General features: G+C 55.4%; 1 protein-coding gene across 1 annotated transcript in view; it reads right to left on the bottom strand.

The window, feature by feature from the left end:
• ALX4 (ALX homeobox 4) overlaps window positions 1-17,396 on the bottom strand; it is a 53,311-nt gene that overhangs the window by 5,259 nt on the left and 30,656 nt on the right. Inside the window, exon 3 of the mRNA XM_056137859.1 lies at window positions 8,073-8,383. Within this exon, the coding sequence (XP_055993834.1) occupies window positions 8,073-8,383 (311 nt within the window). The remainder of the gene's footprint in view (window positions 1-8,072; window positions 8,384-17,396) is intronic.

Raw genomic sequence — 17,396 nt, 5'->3', positions numbered from 1 at the left:
TTCCTCCGCCTCCCGGGTTTTCTGGGGGGCACGGGGGGGGGCAGGAATGATGACAAAGGAGCCCACTGGAGGCACCCAGATCGACTGTGGGGGTGGGAAGAGGGGGAGGGAGGCAGGTGTTGGCAGTGGATGCCCAGGGCCAGGAGTGGTGGGGGTACGCACTGTTGGAGGGGTCAGTCGGTCCCGTGCGGAAGGAGCCTGTGCAGGCAGGGTCAGGGGGACCTGGGTTATAGGGGGAGGCGGAGGGGTGGGGTGGGGGCTGCTGAGATAACACAGTTGGTGGGAAGGGAGGGGAGGAGGGCCAGGAGGAGCCATTTATGAGGAGTGCGAGATGAAGATTTGGTGGGGGCGGAAGTGCCCTCCTCCCTCCTCCCTCTTCCTCCTCCTCTTATTCCTCTCTTCCCTTCCCCCTCCCCTTCCTTCCCACCAACACCCTTCCTCCTCTTCCTTCTCCTCCTCTTCCTCTTCCCCCTCTTCCTCCTCCTCTTCTTTTCCCTCTTCCTCCTCCTCTTCCTTCTCCCCTTCCTCCTCCTTTTCCTGCTTCTCCTCCCCTTTCTCCTCTTCCATTCATTTTCTCTCTCCTTCCATCTTTTCTTTCCCTTCTTTCCCTCTTTTCTTCCCCCTCCTCTTCCCTGCATCCTGTTCTCCTTTTAGACATCTTCTACCCCTCCCCTGACCCTTTCCTTCCTCCCCCTCCTCCTCTTCCTCCTCTTTACCCTCCTCCTTTCCCTCCCCCTCTCCCTCCTCCCCCTCCTTTTCCTTTTCCACCCCTCTCCCTCCTCCTCTTCCTCCCTTCCCCTCCCCCTCCCCCCTCCTCCCCTTCTGTGCCAGGCCCAGTGCTCTCCAGATCTCAGGCTTAACCGCAGGCCCCGCTGGGTTCCCACCTCCTCACTGCCACACTGTGAGGTGCATTTCCCACCCTGCTCTGCTCCCGTCCTCACTCCCAGGTCACAGTCCTTCCTGCCGGGCCCCTCCAGATGTGCGGTGCCCCCTCCCAGCCCTCGGGTCTGACAGTTCCAGGCAGAGCCTCCCGGAGGAGGTGAGGTCCCGGCCTCCCTCCTGCACACGCTGCCCCAGGACCCTGCTCGGGGCCACTCCGCATGGGCACTCCCCCCCCCACCCCCCCTGCCACGGGGCCAACCATCTTGGCCCAGGACGTCCTAACCGCAGCGCATCTGGGCCGGGGCGCGGGGGGTGGGTGGGGGGGCTCCACCTCATTGTCTTCAGACACCAGCTGTGGAGATCGGAATCCCAGACAGCAGAGAGAGGCCCCCGCAGCCCCCTGGAGTGGGGCCAAACCCCGGCTTCTTCCCAGGAAACGGCCGTGGTGGGGGGCACGGTCCCTCTCTGCCCCACTGCTAAGGCCTGGTCTCCCAGCAGTGAAGCAGAGCGGGGTGCGGGGGCAAAGTCAGCAGAGGCGGGAGGCGGAGTGGGGGGACGGTTGGGGGGGGGGTCTCAGCACAGCTCCCCACCCCGGGGACACCGCCAGGCTTGGGGCACAACCCAGAGGTCTGACGCACACGAAGATCCCACCCACCGCCTTGTACAAAGGATGCCTGGGGCAGCCTGGCACCCGGCCGGGCCGTGGGCAGAACCCGGCCTCCCAGATTCCCGTCTTCAGTACCGCCATGGAGACACTGTCCACCCCGGGGGCCGTCTGCTGCGTCCCCAGGGGACGGGCCCCAGGTGATTTTCCTGGGCGCTGACATGCTCAGATTTTTCAAGTTTCCCCTTAGAGGCCGGAACAGTGGGACTCTGGAGTCCCCCTCCCTGCTCTGGCAGCTGGGGAGCTGCACACTGAGGCTGGCCCTCTCTGGACCTCTGATCTGCTTGACATTGGGCAGCACCCTCACTGGCCCACATCACGCTCTCTGGTTCTTAGCTGAAGAGAAGTCTCTCACCCGTGGCTCCAATTGGAAGTTGGACTGCGCATGCGTGTATGGGCATATGCGTGCGTGTGCGTGCGTGTGTGCACGCGTGTGTGCACATGTGCTCATGTATCTGTGCTGTGTGTTTATCCGTGTTCGTGTGTGCATGCCTGAACATGTGCCTGCGTGCATCTTGCACACATGTGTATGTGTGCATGTGTACTGTGTATGTGTGTACTTGCGTGTGCATTTGTGTGCATGAATGTACTCATGTGTGTGTGCGTGCGTGTGCATATGCACATGTATGTTGTGCACACATGTGAACATGTGTGCACATACGTGTGCCCACGGGCATGCCCACGGGGGGCGCAGAGAAACTATCCACTGGAGCTGTCGGGCTGTGACTGGGATTGTGAGACCTGCCCCTTCAGTGCCATGACTTGTTCCAGAAGGTTTTTTCGTCCCACCTCCAGTTCAAAGTGACATCAACTCTGGGGTGGCTGCCGGGAGAGATCCCCTGCGCAACATGTTCCTGCACATGCACACACATGTGCCCGCACACAGACCTGGAACAGACTGAACCGGCCCATCCCACACCAGCCGTCCAGGAACAGCTCGCCAGGGACCCTGTCTCATCTCCATAACCCCTAGAAGCCCCCCACCCCCGCCACCCCCGCTGGGCTTCCCGTCCAGACTCTGACACTGGGAATCCAGCATCGATGAGGCCTCTGCCTGCTGTCTGCTGTCCACAGGCAGTCACGGCTGGCCCTGTCAGTCAGTGGCCAGTGCCCCTTTTGCTGGAAACTGCCTGTCCTTCCCACACCCACCGTGGGGGATGAAGAAGAAGCTTCTGGATGGTTCTAACATCTTGAAGCAGGGCACACTAAAAACGGGTGCCCTTGGATTTTTAATCGGGACCACTCCAGACAGAGCTTGGGGCTCAATCCCGAAGCCCTCCCTGCAGGAGAAGTAGGGATACCCACCCCCCAACCACCCCTGGGGCCTCGCACCCCCCACACACGTGCTCTACCGCTTGAGCCTGCCGGTCCTGGCCCTGAGACCTCAGAACCAATCTGGCAACAGCAAACGCTCATGTCGAGAGAGCTCCATCCCACAGGGAAGGGCTCAGCCACCTGCTGTGATGGGTTGTACTGTCTCATGAACCGAGCTCTTGGGAGATGGAGGAACAGAGGCACGACCCAGATGCAGGCACTGAGGCATCACCCCGAGGCAGGTGGGAACCCTCAGGAAAGGAGACACCCTGGGAGAGCCTAAAGGTGGTGAGAAGAGTCTGAAAGGGCCTGGGGCCTGGGAGATGGTGTGGGCGGCCAGTAAGGGTCTGGCCTGGCATGCAGCCAACCCAGTATTGATGCCAAGGGTCCCCCAAGGCACCCAGGAGTGATCCCTGAATGTAGAGCCAAGAGTAAGGCCCGGGCGTTACTGGGTATGGCCCCCAAAACAAAACAAGAATATGAAAAGGCCCTCAGGAGTCCAAGGTCTTTTCCCCGCAACTACACCCAGATGAAACCTCCCGCATGCAGGGAGCTCCGGGTCAAGAGAGTTCAGAAGAATCAAACTGGCAGGCACTCGAGGTACATGCTCCGCCCTGGGTCTGGCCTGATCTCAGCCTGAGCTCTGCATTCCCAGCTGTCCCCCAGGAGAAGCCATGCTCGCTCACACACACACACACACACACACACACACACACACACACACACACACACACTTCCTCTCCCCCCTTCACATTTCTCTAAGTAATTTTTATTTAAATAAAACTATTTTACTTGGAGCTGGAGCAACAGTACAGTGGATAGGGCATTTGCCCCAACCCAGGTTCGATACCCAGCATCCCATATGGTCCCCTGAGCACTGCCAAGAGTAACTCCTGAGTGCAAAGCCAGGAGTAACCCCTGCGCGTTGCCAGGTGTGACCTCCTAAAAAAACTATTTTAATTTACAAAAATACACAAAATAAAATTTTTAAAGCATTTCTCTTTGGGGGCCAAGAGATAGTAGAGGGGTTAAGGCACTTGCCACGCATGTGGCCAACCCCGGTTTTGATCCCCACCATCATTATAGTCCCTGAGCACCACCGGGAGTGATCCCTGGGCACAGAACAGAGGGTACTGTTAGACCAACAAGTACTGTTAGATGTGACCCCCACCTCCAACCCTCCTCCTCAGATTAAATAAATAAGTAAAAACTTCCTCTTCATTTTGTGGTATGAATACACACTGGGATACTAAACAGTCCTAAGGACAACTTGGATGGAATGGGAGGGCATCGTGTTAAGATAAATAAGTCAGTGGGAGATGAACGAATGTCAGATGACCGTGCTCATCCATGGCATAGAAGGAGACAAAACAAAGGCACAGCAGTATTCCGCAAAGAGGCCGCTGGCGGCAGAACTGAGATTACCAAGCAGGACGGCAAGGGACAGGGAGGGCAGTGAAGGCCGACTTGAGGTGACACAGGGACAGCGGCAGAAGATCTGGGCACTGTGTCAGTGATGAAGACGCACTTCCTCTGTCCTTCAACACTATCCACACGAATACTTGTTGTCACCACATTAGCTCAGCCCAACACACATAAAAACAAATTAAAAACAAAAAAACTTCTCTTTGTTCTCCAGCTATTGATTTTCTGGGGGTGGGGAAAACCAGGTTACACCAACACCATATTCGCTGTTTCAAACAAGCTTTGGGGCTGAAGGGGAGGCTGAGGCTGATCATGTCTTAGGATGCTGAAGCCTGAACTTGAGTGCAGATATTTTGTCACCTGGGATGTGTATGCTTAGAAGTCTTTGATTCTTTGCCAGTTCTTTGCTGTGTGTAATTTCATACAAGGAGCACAGTGAGACAAAACAATGTTCACACATTCTTCTAAGGGAACAGTTTTCAAAATCATTTTTAGCAAATTATTTATAACAAACAATATGAAATAAATTATTCAGGGCCTACTATAGGGGAAGACTTGAGGGGTGGCTGAGAAAATTGTAAATAATGGTGGTGGGATTGGAGTTGGAATATTGAATGTAATAAATCACCAGGAACAACTTTATAAAAATAAACTAATTTTTAAAAATTTCACACAAAGGGAAGAGACAAGCTTCTCTAGACAAAACAGGGCATTCATTCCACTAATGTTAATCTTTGGCCTATGGCTCTAACGGGTAGTATAGTGATGAGCGATCAGGCAATACTGATTTTCAAAGAAATCACTTTCTAGCAGGATCAAAGAAATAAAATAACTTAGCCAGTCCCACAAAGAAAGAAAAATAGGACCATGCAGTAAAAGGTGAGTTGGTCTTTGGTTGTGTTGTCTAAACTGAGTTGTCTTGAACTGTGTGGTGTTTTGTTGTGTTGAGCTGGTACGGTTGGGTTTTACTATATTGTATTAGGTTGAGTTGTATGGGTTTGAGTTGCATCAGGTTTGAATTGTGTTGCACGATATTGAGCTCTTTTGTATTGGTCTGGATTGTGCTGAGTGGGCTGAACTATATTTTTTGGGTTCTGTTGTGTTGAATTGTATTGGTTTGAGTTGAATTCGGTTCTACTGCATTGGTTGAGTCGTGCTGGTTTAGATAGTGTCAGATTGTGTTGAGTTATGTTGGGTTGAGCTGTCTTGAACTGGGTTGTGTTGGATGAGTTGAGCTGTGTTAGGTTCTGTTGTACTGAACTGTGTTGTGTGGGTCTGAGTTTGCCAGGTTTTGGTGTGCTTGTACTGGGTTGTGTTATATTAGGTTGAGTTGTGTCAGCTTGTGTGGGGCTGTGTTGTGTTGCACTGGGCTGCATTGGTTTGATTTGGGTTGTATCAGCTTCAGTTTTTTAGGGGTGAGTGAAGCTGTGTTGTGTTGGGTTCGGTGTTTTGGTGGTTGGGTGGGTTTTGGCCCTGGTGGAACTTGAGAAGTCTGAATTGGGACTGAACTAGTTAGAGGAGAAAGTGACCTTCCTGGGCAGAAACAAGAGCCGCATGGTTCTGTTTCTGCCCGCTAAAACGTTGTGCGTATCTTAAGAGATTAAGTCTTGCCTCCTGCCACAAGCTGGTGGGACTGGAGGTATTAGGCACAATAAGTCAGACTGAGAAAGACTAAAAGCAGATGGTCTCACTTCTAGGTGATATATATAGAAACAGTCACAGTCATAGTCACAGTCCTCCCGTTGTTCATCGATTTTGTTCGAGCAGGCCCAGTAACGTCTCCATCGTGAGACTTGATGTTACTATGTTTGGCATATCGAATACTTCACGGATAACTTGCCAGGCTTTGCCCTGGCTCGACACTCTCGGTAGCTTGCCGAGCTCTCCGAGAGGGGCGGAGGAATCGAACTCGGGTTGGCCATGTTGGCTGCGTGCAAGGCAAACGCCCTACCGCTGTGCTATCGCTCCAGCCCATATACAGAAACAAAGCAAGAAAATAGACAGAGTCTGCTGAAAAAAAAAAAAAGGAGGCTATTAAGGGTAGGGCGAGTGAGCGAGAAGAGTTCTATGAGGAAGGCTGGAGGGATACTGGCACTTTCAAGGTGGCAGTGGTCCCCTAGAACACGTATTTACTCTCTTGTAAGCCAATGTTGAATCAATTTTAAAAAGACAAAGGATTTTTTGCAAGCATTAAAAAAAAACAACTTTGGGCATGTCTTTGTAGTCGATTCTGTCTCTTTTCTAAATTATGGGCCATCTAGGGCTAGAGGAATAAGTCATGGGCTGGAGGACGTGCTCTACAGCAGGAGGCCCCAGGTTTGATCCCCGGTACCACTTGCTCTCCTGAGCACTGCCAGGAGTAACCCCTCTGTACGGTGCTGGTACAGCCCCACAAATACACAAACAAAGATGGGTCTTCTAGCACGGAGCCCTGTTACCCTCCTCCTTCACGAAAGGCCTTCCCTGGGGTAAGCAGATCCCAGGCATACAGCTTTGGGGCCCCCAATCCTTGGCTCCTGCCTCCCCCCCCGCCCCACCCTCAAGAATAGAAGCTTTAAATGAACAGAAACTTTCTCAAAGAAGAAATCCGAATGGCTAAAAGGCACATGAGAAAATGCTCTACATCATTAATCATCAGGGAGATGCAGATCAAAACAACAATGAGATATCATCTCACACCACAGAGACTGGCCTACATCCAAAAGAACAAAAGCAACCAGTGCTGGTGCGAATGCAGTGAGAAAGGGACCCTCCTTCACTGCTGGTGGGAATGCCGAATGGTTTAGCCCTTTTGGAAAACAGTATGGACGATTCTCAAAAAATTAGAAATTGAGCTCCCATTTGACCCAGCAATACCACTCCTGGGAATATATCTCAGAGAGGCAAAAAAGTATAGTCGAAGTGACATCTGCACTTGTTTGTTCATTGCAGCACTCTTTACAATAGCCAGAATCTGGAAAAACCTGAGTGCTTGAGAACAGATGACTGGTTAAAGAAACTTGGGTACATCTAACAATGGAGTACTAGGTAGCTGTTAGAAAAGATGAAGTCATGAAATTTATATACAAGTGGTACTACATGCAAAGTATCATGCTAAGCGAAATGAGTCAGAAAGAAAGGGATAGACATAGAAAGATTGCATTCATCTGGGGAACATAAAAAAAAATAGGAGACTAACACCCAATAATAGCCGAGATAAGTACCAGGAGGTTTACTCCACAGCTTGGAGGCCAGCCACACATGCTAGGGGAAAAGGCAGCTCAGATAGAGAAGGGAGCACCAAATAAAGGGTGTTGGGAGGATCCTCCCAGGATGGGAGATGCATGCTGAAAGTAGACTATAGACCGAACATGATTGCCACTCAATGCTTCTTTTGCAAACCACAGCACCCAAAAGGACAGAGAGACCAAAAGGGAATGCCCTGCCACAGAGGCAGGGTGCGAGGGGGGGGGGGGAGGATGGGGGGTGGGAGGGATGCTGGGACCCCTGGTGGTGGAGGATGGGCACTGGTGGAGGGATGGGTACTTGATCATTGTATAATTCAAACCCAAGCACAAAAATTTGTCTACAACTGTACCTTATGGTGTTTCACTAATAAAAATTAAAAAAAAAAAAGAATAGAAGCTTTAGAGTAAAGTAGGGAAACGCTCCCTCATGGAGGGAGCAGGGTGTGGGGGCCCACCTAATCTTTCAGGCTCTCACGGGACAGTGGAGAGGAAAGACCCCCAGCCCGGCGGGGAGTAGGGGGTACAGTCCGAGCGCGCTCCACCCACCACGCCCCGCTAACCTGCACACGGGCCTCGGTGAGGTCTGTCCTCATGGCCAGCTGCTCTCTGGCGTACACGTCGGGGTAGTGGGTCTTCTGGAAGACTTTCTCCAGCTCCTCCAGCTGGTAGCTGGTGAAGGTAGTACGATTCCGTCGCTTCTTGCCCTTGTTGCTCTCCGAGTCGGCCTTCTCCAGCGGGCTGGGCAGCTCGGCGCTGGCCCGGTCCTGGGGCCCCTTCACGCCCGCCTCCTTCACCCCGAGGTAGCTGCTCTCCATCCCCACGGTGTCCGAGGCTGGCGGGAGCTCGGGCTCCCCCAGGGAGCTCTCTTTGGCTGAGGGGGCAAAGGACAGAAGCCAGTGACTGAACCTGCTATGAGAAGTGAGAGGTCCAGGGCCCCGCCCCGTTCCCCCCCCCCCCCACCCCAGGACCCACTCCCTTCTCAGAGGTGCACAGGATTTGGTCCAGGGCACAGCCCACCTCCACTCGCCCCCCCAGGACCCACTCCCTTCTTAGAGGTGCACAGGATTTGAGGTCAAGAGATTCCGGTTGTCAGGCTGCAGAGGTTGTACCTGGGTATAGCGCTTGTGCACCCAAGTGGCTCTGGTTTGATCCCCTACACCACATATGGTGGGATGGGGGCATCACCCCCAAGCACAGAAGCAGGAATACCCCAGAACACCTTTGGGTGTGATCTAATAACCAAAGAAAAAGGAGAGAGAGAGAAGAGAGCGAGAGAGAGAAAGAGGGAGGGAGAGACAGAGGGAGAGATGGAGAGAGGGAGAGAGGGGGAGAGAGAGAGGGAGGGAAGGAGAGAGAGGGAGAGAGGGAGAGAGAGAGAAGGAGAGAGAGAGGGAGAGAGTGAGACAGAGGGAGAGACAGAGGGAGGGAGGGAGATAGGGAGAGAGAGAAGGAGAGAGAGAGAAGAGAGGGAGAGAGAGAAAAAGGGAGGGAGTCAGAGTGAGATGGAGAGAGGGAGAGAGGGGGAGAGAGGGAGGGAAGGAGAGAGAGGGAGAGAGGGAGAAAGAGAGAAGGAGAGAGAGAGGGAGAGAGTGAGACAGAGGGAGAGACAGAGGGAGGGAGGGAGATAGGGAGAGAGAGAAGGAGAGAGAGAAGAGAGGGAGAGAGAGAAAGAGGGAGGGAGAGTCAGAGTGAGATGGAGAGAGGGAGAGAGGGGGAGAGAGAGGGAGGGAAGGAGAGAGAGGGAGAGAGGGAGAGAGAGAGAAGGAGAGAGAGAGGGAGAGAGTGAGACAGAGGGAGAGACAGAGGGAGGGAGGGAGATAGGGAGAGAGAGAAGGAGAGAGAGAAGAGAGGGAGAGAGAGAAAGAGGGAGGGTCAGAGTGAGATGGAGAGAGGGAGAGAGGGGGAGAGAGAGAAGGAGAGAGAGGGAGAGAGGGAGACAGAGGGAGAGACAGAGGGAGGGAGGGAGATAGGGAGAGAGAGAAGGAGAGAGAGAAGAGAGGGAGAGAAAGAGGGAGGGAGAGTCAGAGTGAGATGGAGAGAGGGAGAGAGGGGGAGAGAGAGAGAGAAGGAGAGAGAGAGAGAGAGGGAGACAGAGGGAGAGACAGAGGGAGGGAGGGAGATAGGGAGAGAGAGAAAGAGAGAGAGAAGAGAGGGAGAGAGAGAAAGAGGGAGGGAGAGTCAGAGTGAGATGGAGAGAGGGAGAGAGGGAGACAGGAGAGGGAGAGACAGAGGGAGGGAGGGAGATAGGGAGAGAGAGAAGGAGAGAGAGAAGAGAGGGAGAGAGAGAAAGAGGGAGGGAGAGTCAGAGTGAGATGGAGAGAGGGAGAGAGGGGGAGAGAGAGGGAGGGAAGGAGAGAGAGGGAGAGAGGGAGAGAGAGAGAAGGAGAGAGAGAGGGAGAGAGTGAGACAGAGGGAGAGACAGAGGGAGGGAGGGAGATAGGGAGAGAGAGAAGGAGAGAGAGAAGAGAGGGAGAGAGAGAAAGAGGGAGGGTCAGAGTGAGATGGAGAGAGGGAGAGAGGGGGAGAGAGAGAAGGAGAGAGAGGGAGAGAGGGAGACAGAGGGAGAGACAGAGGGAGGGAGGGAGATAGGGAGAGAGAGAAGGAGAGAGAGAAGAGAGGGAGAGAAAGAGGGAGGGAGAGTCAGAGTGAGATGGAGAGAGGGAGAGAGGGGGAGAGAGAGAGAGAAGGAGAGAGAGAGAGAGAGGGAGACAGAGGGAGAGACAGAGGGAGGGAGGGAGATAGGGAGAGAGAGAAAGAGAGAGAGAAGAGAGGGAGAGAGAGAAAGAGGGAGGGAGAGTCAGAGTGAGATGGAGAGAGGGAGAGAGGGAGACAGGAGAGGGAGAGACAGAGGGAGGGAGGGAGATAGGGAGAGAGAGAAGGAGAGAGAGAAGAGAGGGAGAGAGAGAAAGAGGGAGGGAGAGTCAGAGTGAGATGGAGAGAGGGAGAGAGGGGGAGAGAGAGAGGGAGGGAAGGAGAGAGAGGGAGAGAGGGAGAGAGAGAGAAGGAGAGAGAGGGAGAGAGTGAGACAGAGGGAGAGACAGAGGGAGGGAGATAGGGAGAGAGAGAAGGAGAGAGAGAGAAGAGAGGGAGAGAGAGAAAGAGGGAGGGAGAGACAGAGGGAGAGATGGAGAGAGGGAGAGAGGGGGAGAGAGAGAGGGAGGGAAGGAGAGAGAGGGAGAGAGGGAGAAAGAGAGAGAGAAGGAGAGAGGGAGAGAGGGAGACAGAGGGAGAGACAGAGGGAGGGAGGGAGATAGGGAGAGAGAGAAGGAGAGAGAGAAGAGAGGGAGAGAGAGAAAGAGGGAGGGAGAGTCAGAGTGAGATGGAGAGGGAGAGAGGGGGAGAGAGAGGGAGGGAGGGAGAGAAGAGAGGGAGAGAGGGAGAGAGAGGAAAAGACAGAGGGAGGGAGGGAGATAGGGAGAGAGGGAGGGATGGGGAGAGAGACTGAGAGAAAGAGGGAGAGAGAGAGGGAGGGAAGGAGAGAGAGGGAGAGAGGGAGAAAGAGAGAGAGAAGGAGAGAGAGGGAGAGAGGGAGACAGAGGGAGAGACAGAGGGAGGGAGGGAGATAGGGAGAGAGAGAAGGAGAGAGAGAGAAGAGAGGGAGAGAGAGAAAGAGGGAGGGAGAGTCAGAGTGAGATGGAGAGAGGGGGAGAGGAGGAGAGAGAAAGGGAGGGAAGGAGAGAGGGAGAGAGGGAGAAAGAGAGAGAGAGAAGGAGAGGGAGAGAGGGAGACAGAGGGAGAGACAGAGGGAGGGAGGGAGATAGGGAGAGAGAGGAGAGAGAGAGAAGAGAGGGAGAGAGAGAAAGAGGGAGGGAGAGTCAGAGTGAGATGGAGAGGGAGAGAGGGGGAGAGAGAGAGGGAGGGAGAGAAGAGGGAGAGAGGGAGAGAGAGGAAAAGACAGAGGGAGGGAGGGAGATAGGGAGAGAGGGAGGGATGGGGAGAGAGACTGAGAGAAAGAGGGAGAGAGAGGGAGGGAAGAGAGACAGAGAGACAAAGGTTCTAATCTTGGCTTGTCAATGCTTGTGACCACAGACAAATCCCTTTCCCCCTCTGAGCCTCTTTGCTATCCTCCGGAAATGTGGCCCTTCAGTACCCGTGTAGAGTGACTCAGGACCATCCAATCTGACCTCCATGACCTTAGAGAGCTTCTCAAATGGCTTCCTCAGACCAGATCTTTCCCTTCGGGCCTCAAAGTCCAGAGTCCTGTGCTCTCAGCACCGAGCCCTATCTAGCTCCAAGGGACGTGCGGCCTAGTCCTGTCTGGGGTTCAGCTGCAACGATGAAGACACCCCAAGGATCCAGAGTGAGGGTCCCATCCCCACCACCTCTACAATGACCTCTGCAGCCCCTTAGGGCGAAACCACCATGAGGAAGGACTCTGAACAGTGTCCCCAGCCCAGGAAGCTACACTGTGGTCCTGGGAAATCTGCACCTGGCTCTTGGTCTCTAACAGAATGGAATTCGAGAAGCTTCTAGAAGCTTCTGTCTGGAAAGGCCCGCAGGAGGGGAGGGCCAGGGAAGTTTGAAGACCTCACAGCTCATCAGCATCCCGGGTGCACACTTGCCTCGGGGGCTGAGGCAGGGCTGGCTCTGGGTGCAACACTCACTCCAGTTGTTTGCTTTGTGTCTCAGTTTCTCCCTCTGTAAAATGGGGGTGAAGAGACCCTTCCCTAAGTGTCCTCTTCAAGGTGGCTGCAGGCAGGGAATGTGGCCTCTGTGGCAGAGCACAGGCCTGGGTCACATGCCAACCCCTGCTGGGCCCCTGGCAGCCCCAGAAGCACCGCTAGGAATGCCTCCCCCACCCCCCCAAAATAGAAACTTGGAATTCAAGAGGCCGATGGGGTCAGACACGCCCAAGAGGCGGAGACTCCTGGCCCTGGTCTGGGCTTGCAGGCGGCAGAAAATTCTGACTCCCGGAGAACCCCCAGGAGTGGGGGAGGAGAGTCTGGGGTGCGGGTACCCCCACCCCATTCCTTCGTCTGGGACTCAGGGAACAGCTTTGGTGCGGGCAGGAGAGAGGGGGGGAATCTACCCCTACCCAGACCCTCCGCGTCATCCTCTGAGCACTGCAGGAAGGGCCAGGAACAGCCCTTGGCGCCACCTCTCCACCCGCTGTCCCGCCACGCCTCACCTCTCCCCCAGCACCCCTGTGCACTCCGGGCTGGATGAGGAGACAGAAGTCTGGAGACACGCTGGTTTCTCCCCTCTCCAAGACACCACAGGGGAGTGGGGGTGGGGGGGGGGAGTGTTGGGGGCCTGAGGACAACTTCCAGAGGCTGTTCCCAAGCGCCACGGTGGGTGGGGTGAGGGGGCCCCCCTCTCTCGCAGGACCCCCCTCCCCATAAGCCACCCCAGCCTCGGGGACCACATTCACGCAACCATCACTGGCCTGGCGGGCTGAGAGCTTTCAGCCAAGATATTTATCTTCCTGGCAGAGAAGTCAGTGTTAGGTTTGGGGTTGGGGTTTTCTTTTTGTTTTGTTTTTGGAGGAATCCCACCCAGCCTTTCCACAAATAAACATCTGTTATGCAACTTCCTGGAGGCCAGAGTGGGGGGCAGCCCTTATCCCTCCTGCCCTGCTGGACGCCTGGGGCCCCATCCATGACCCTGAGACCTTTACCGTATCTTCTGGTCTCTGTCCGGGACTCAGGTCTACCCTGCTCAGCAGCAGGGGCCAGAAGAGGGGGCAGTGGGGGAGGGGAGGGGGGCGTCACATCATAGATCCCCGATGCCTGGGCAAAGCCCAAGCTCCTTGGGGCGGGAGCCCAGTGGTTGGGGGCATGAGGCCAGAGAAAGCAGGGAATGTGCACTGACCCTTCTCCACCTCTCCAGGCTTGGGTGGGGGCACCCCCTAGACAGAGGTGGGGGCAGATGGAATGCAGGGGGTTCACATTCTCAGGGAATGCTGGTCTGCCATCCTGGGGTTCCTCCCAAGGTCTGCCCAGGCCTGCACCACCCCTCCGATGCCTGACCGAGTGGGGGCAAGAAGGCACAGGGTGAGGGTGCTGCCTGGGGAGGGAGACCCTTCCCCATCCCAGTCAGACCCCCCTATCCCACACGCCTGGTTGGGGCAGAGCTGGGAGACACACAGGCTGGGTCTGTCCCTGCATCTCTCAGCTCACAGACAGGCTCAGAGTTGCCCGAGAGAATTCTGGATGCTTCTGGGGCCGGAGAGATAGGACAGCAGGGAACGCCCTTGCCTTGCACGCAGCCTACTCGGGTTCCATCCTATAAGATCCCCGCAGCACCGCCAGGAGTGATTCCTGAGGACAGAATCAGGAGTCACTTCTGAGCATCGCTGCATGTGACCCGAACCATCAAAGAAAAAGAATTCTGGCAGCTCTTGAAGAGGGAAGAACATCCTTTGTCCTATAAGAGCAAACCTTGTGGACTGGAGCGATAGCACAGCGGGTAGGGCGTTTGCCTTACCCGTGGTCAACCCGGGTTCTATTCCTAGCATCCCATATGGTCCCCCAAGCACCGCCACGGGTGGTTCCTGAGTGCAGAGCCAGGAGCAACCCCTGAGCATCGCTGGGTATGACCCAAAAAGCCAAAAAAAAAAAAAAAGCGTTTCCACCTGAGGCTAGGATTCTGATGTGGAAACACCCCCAGGGCCCGGCACCCGGCACCCTGCACCCTCCAACTGGTCCAAAGAACCCTCACTTGGGGGCATAGGAGACGGCTGGAATGCAGGCTTTGCACACGAGGACCTGGGCTAGGTCCAGGTTTCACCTGGGCCCCTCAGCACTCCAGGAGTGGCCACCCAGCACCACCCCACACAGCACCTCGACCACAATAAGAGGGGGCACATCTTTCGACCTTCTCCCACGATGCAGCCTCATCAGGAAGCTCAGGCCCCTGATGACCAATGTCCAGGATGCTTTTGGCCCTGATGTCCAACCTGTAGCCCTGGTTTGTGGGTCCTGGTTCAAAGCCCCCAGGATAGCCAAGGTCACTAAGGAGCTGCTTCCTCTCGTGTCCTTCATCCTTCCCAGCAATCGCCCCTCCCATAGCTGACTCGCTGGTGGCCCTGAGTCTCCTGATCCCAAGTGAGGCTGAGGTACCAGGGCTGGGTGGGGCATGACCCTGGGCAGGGACTGCCCCCCCCCCCCCCCAGTCAGACAACCCACAGGGCTAGAGAGAATCAGCTTGGTGGCCTGAGATCAGGGTGACATGACCCCTCCCCCCCACCCCGCAATATTCCCTCAGCAGGACAGCCACGGAAAACAGAAGCCTCTCAACACATCTGAATTTGCTTTAGACCGCAGCACAATGCTGACCTCCTCTGAGTCCCCTCACCCCTACCTCCAGCCACCTGAAGTTTCTGTTCCTCAGCTCATCTCCGAAGCTCAGTTATCTGCCACCTTTTCCAGGAAGTCCTCCCACACGGCAAGGACCCTACTGACCTCTCCACCCTCCGCTCATTCCCTCCCTCCAGTGACCGCCTGCATTCCTGACTCAGATATCACTGAGCCCTGCAAGTCCACTCCTGCAGAACTCACTTCCCAGGGGTATGGGACATCACGTCTACACCTCCCCAGTCCATGCTCAGCGCACACTGAGGTGCAGGTAGACCAGCGACCAGGGGCTGGAGAGGGTGAATCGATCAGAGGCGATGGAGGGTCTATAACTAGCGTTACCGGGGCTGCAGCTGTGAGCACAGGCTCACTGGGTGGAACAGGCGGAGGAACGAACCCCTCTTTCCAGGAGAGAGCTGGGTGGGAAGCCAACTGCCGGCACTCACGCCTTCTCCCTGGGCAGCTGCCAGCTGGAGCAGGCAAAGGGAAGGTGCTCTGAAGAACGGCCCTGCCAGTGTGCATGGGTGCATGGGTGCATGTGTGTGTGTGTGTGTGTGTGTGTGTGTGTGTGTGTGCATGGATGCATGCGTCTGTATGGGTGTATGCATGTGTGTACACCGGTATGTGGGTGAGTGTGCTTATGGGGGGGAGGGTGCCTACATGTGTGTAAGTGTGGATGCATCTGTAGGGGTGCATGTGAGTGTGTGGGTGTGTGAGCGTGTGTGGGTGCATGGGTGAGTGCATGTGTGAGTCTGTACAAGTGTGTGGGCACACGAGTGTGTGGGTGTGAGGGTGTGTGGGTGTGCGAGGGTGTGGGTGCGTGCGTGCATGGCTGAGAGCGAGTGGGTGGGTATGAGTGTGTGCGGGTGCAAGTGTATGTGAGTGTGCAGGTGTGTGGGTGTGCAAGTGTGAGTGTGGGTGTGCATGTGTGGGTGCAAGAGTGTGTAGGTACGAGTGTGTGTGGGTGCATGAGTGTGAGTGTGCGTGCAAGTGTGTGGGTGTGAGTGTGTGTGGGTGCGTGGGTGCAAGTGTGAGTGTACATGGGTGCAAGTGTGTGTGTCAGTGTGTGTGGGTGTGTGTATGGGTGTGAGTGTGTATGCGTACACGTGTGTGGGGGTCTGTGGGTGCGATCGTGTGGGTGTGAATGTGAATGTTGTGTGGGTTCGTGGACCAGAAGGGATGGGCGGGCAGGGGTCAGAACTGTGAGGAGACTCAGTCGGGGGTCCAGGGTGGGCCAGGGACCCACCTCACTGCTGCCCTGCTGGGTAAGAAGGGATTAGGGATGGGGTGTGGGGGGTGCCCGGATCTCGGGGAGTCACAGAGCATCCAGCCTGCAGGTCTGGTTCCCACGCCCACCCCAGCTCCCTGGGGCAACTCCCGAAAGAGCACTGTGTGGACTCGGCTGGACCCAGGCTGGGCCCCACCCACCTTCAGCTTCCCTGGGGAGTGTCCTGAGTGGGAAATCAAGGCAGGTGCAGGAACCGGGGCTCACTGCGAGGTCTACATGCATGGTCGTATGGTCGCCAGGAGACAGCCCTGGCCCAGCAACTGCAGATAGATACTTCCCCTACTCGCACTCCCAATGAAGATTCAACTCTGAGGGTGAAGGAGGTGCTCTTGGACCTTCGGTTTCTTTGGGGGCCCATCTCGTGGAGTTGGGGGTTGAGGGAGCTATTCTTCCTGTGTGCATGGAAGGTGCTCACCTCCCCGGAGGTGCTCAGGGGAAACTTGCAGTGCAGGGCATCAGAGCTGGGCCTCCCCCATGCAAAGCACGTGCTCTGCCCATTGAGCCATCTCTCTGGCCCTGGAGATGATGCTGTGAATCAATAGCCATGCAAAGCCCCTCTCTTCCGGGGGAGGAGGGACACCCTTCTCCAGGAGCCGCGCTGGCTACCGGCTGGCAGCCGTGACTGCTGGCTTTCCAGGAGAGAAACAGCAGCTCTCTTTCCTTGTCCGACCTGCTTCCTGTGGTCCTGATGTCACTCTAATCCTGGCTCACCTTTCTGTTTTCTCATGATGGGAAAGCCAAAACATGGCTATAATCTCATAGTATTTCATGCCTTGGGGGGGGGTGCCTTCCAAGTACCCAGGAGGCATGGGGAACCCTACTGAAGATTCTCGGCCACCCCGGCCAGTAGTGTAACCCAGGCCTGAGAACACCGTGCTGCTTGAGCCCAGCAGTGCCAGGGATTCTGGGGGCCTCCCCAGTGGGGTTTGAGGGTCTCGAGGATTGCTGCATCCGGCAGTGCTCTGAGGACCATATGCTGCCAGAAACCAAATCAGGGTTGGTGCCTGCATGCCACCTTACCAAGGATTATCACTCCAGCCCCCTAAATCTTTTTAATTTTATTATTATTATTATTATTATTATTATTATTATTAAGGGCTGGAGTGATAGCACAGCGGTAGGGCGTTTGCCTTGCACGCAGCCAACATGGCCGACCCGAGTTTGATTCCTCCGCCCCTCTCGGAGAGCCCGGCAAGCTACCGAGAGTATCTTGCCCGCATGGCAGAGCCTGGCAAGCTCCCCATGACGTATTCGATATGCCAGACACAGTAACAACAAAGTCTCCAATGGAGACGTTACTG

The sequence above is a fragment of the Sorex fumeus genome, unplaced genomic scaffold (genome assembly GCF_029834395.1).
Source record: "Sorex fumeus unplaced genomic scaffold, SorFum_2.1 ptg000007l, whole genome shotgun sequence".
Taxonomy (NCBI): Eukaryota; Metazoa; Chordata; class Mammalia; order Eulipotyphla; family Soricidae; genus Sorex; species Sorex fumeus.
The sequence above is the reverse complement of the archived record's forward strand: the minus strand, read 5'-3'. Positions and strand labels throughout refer to the sequence as shown.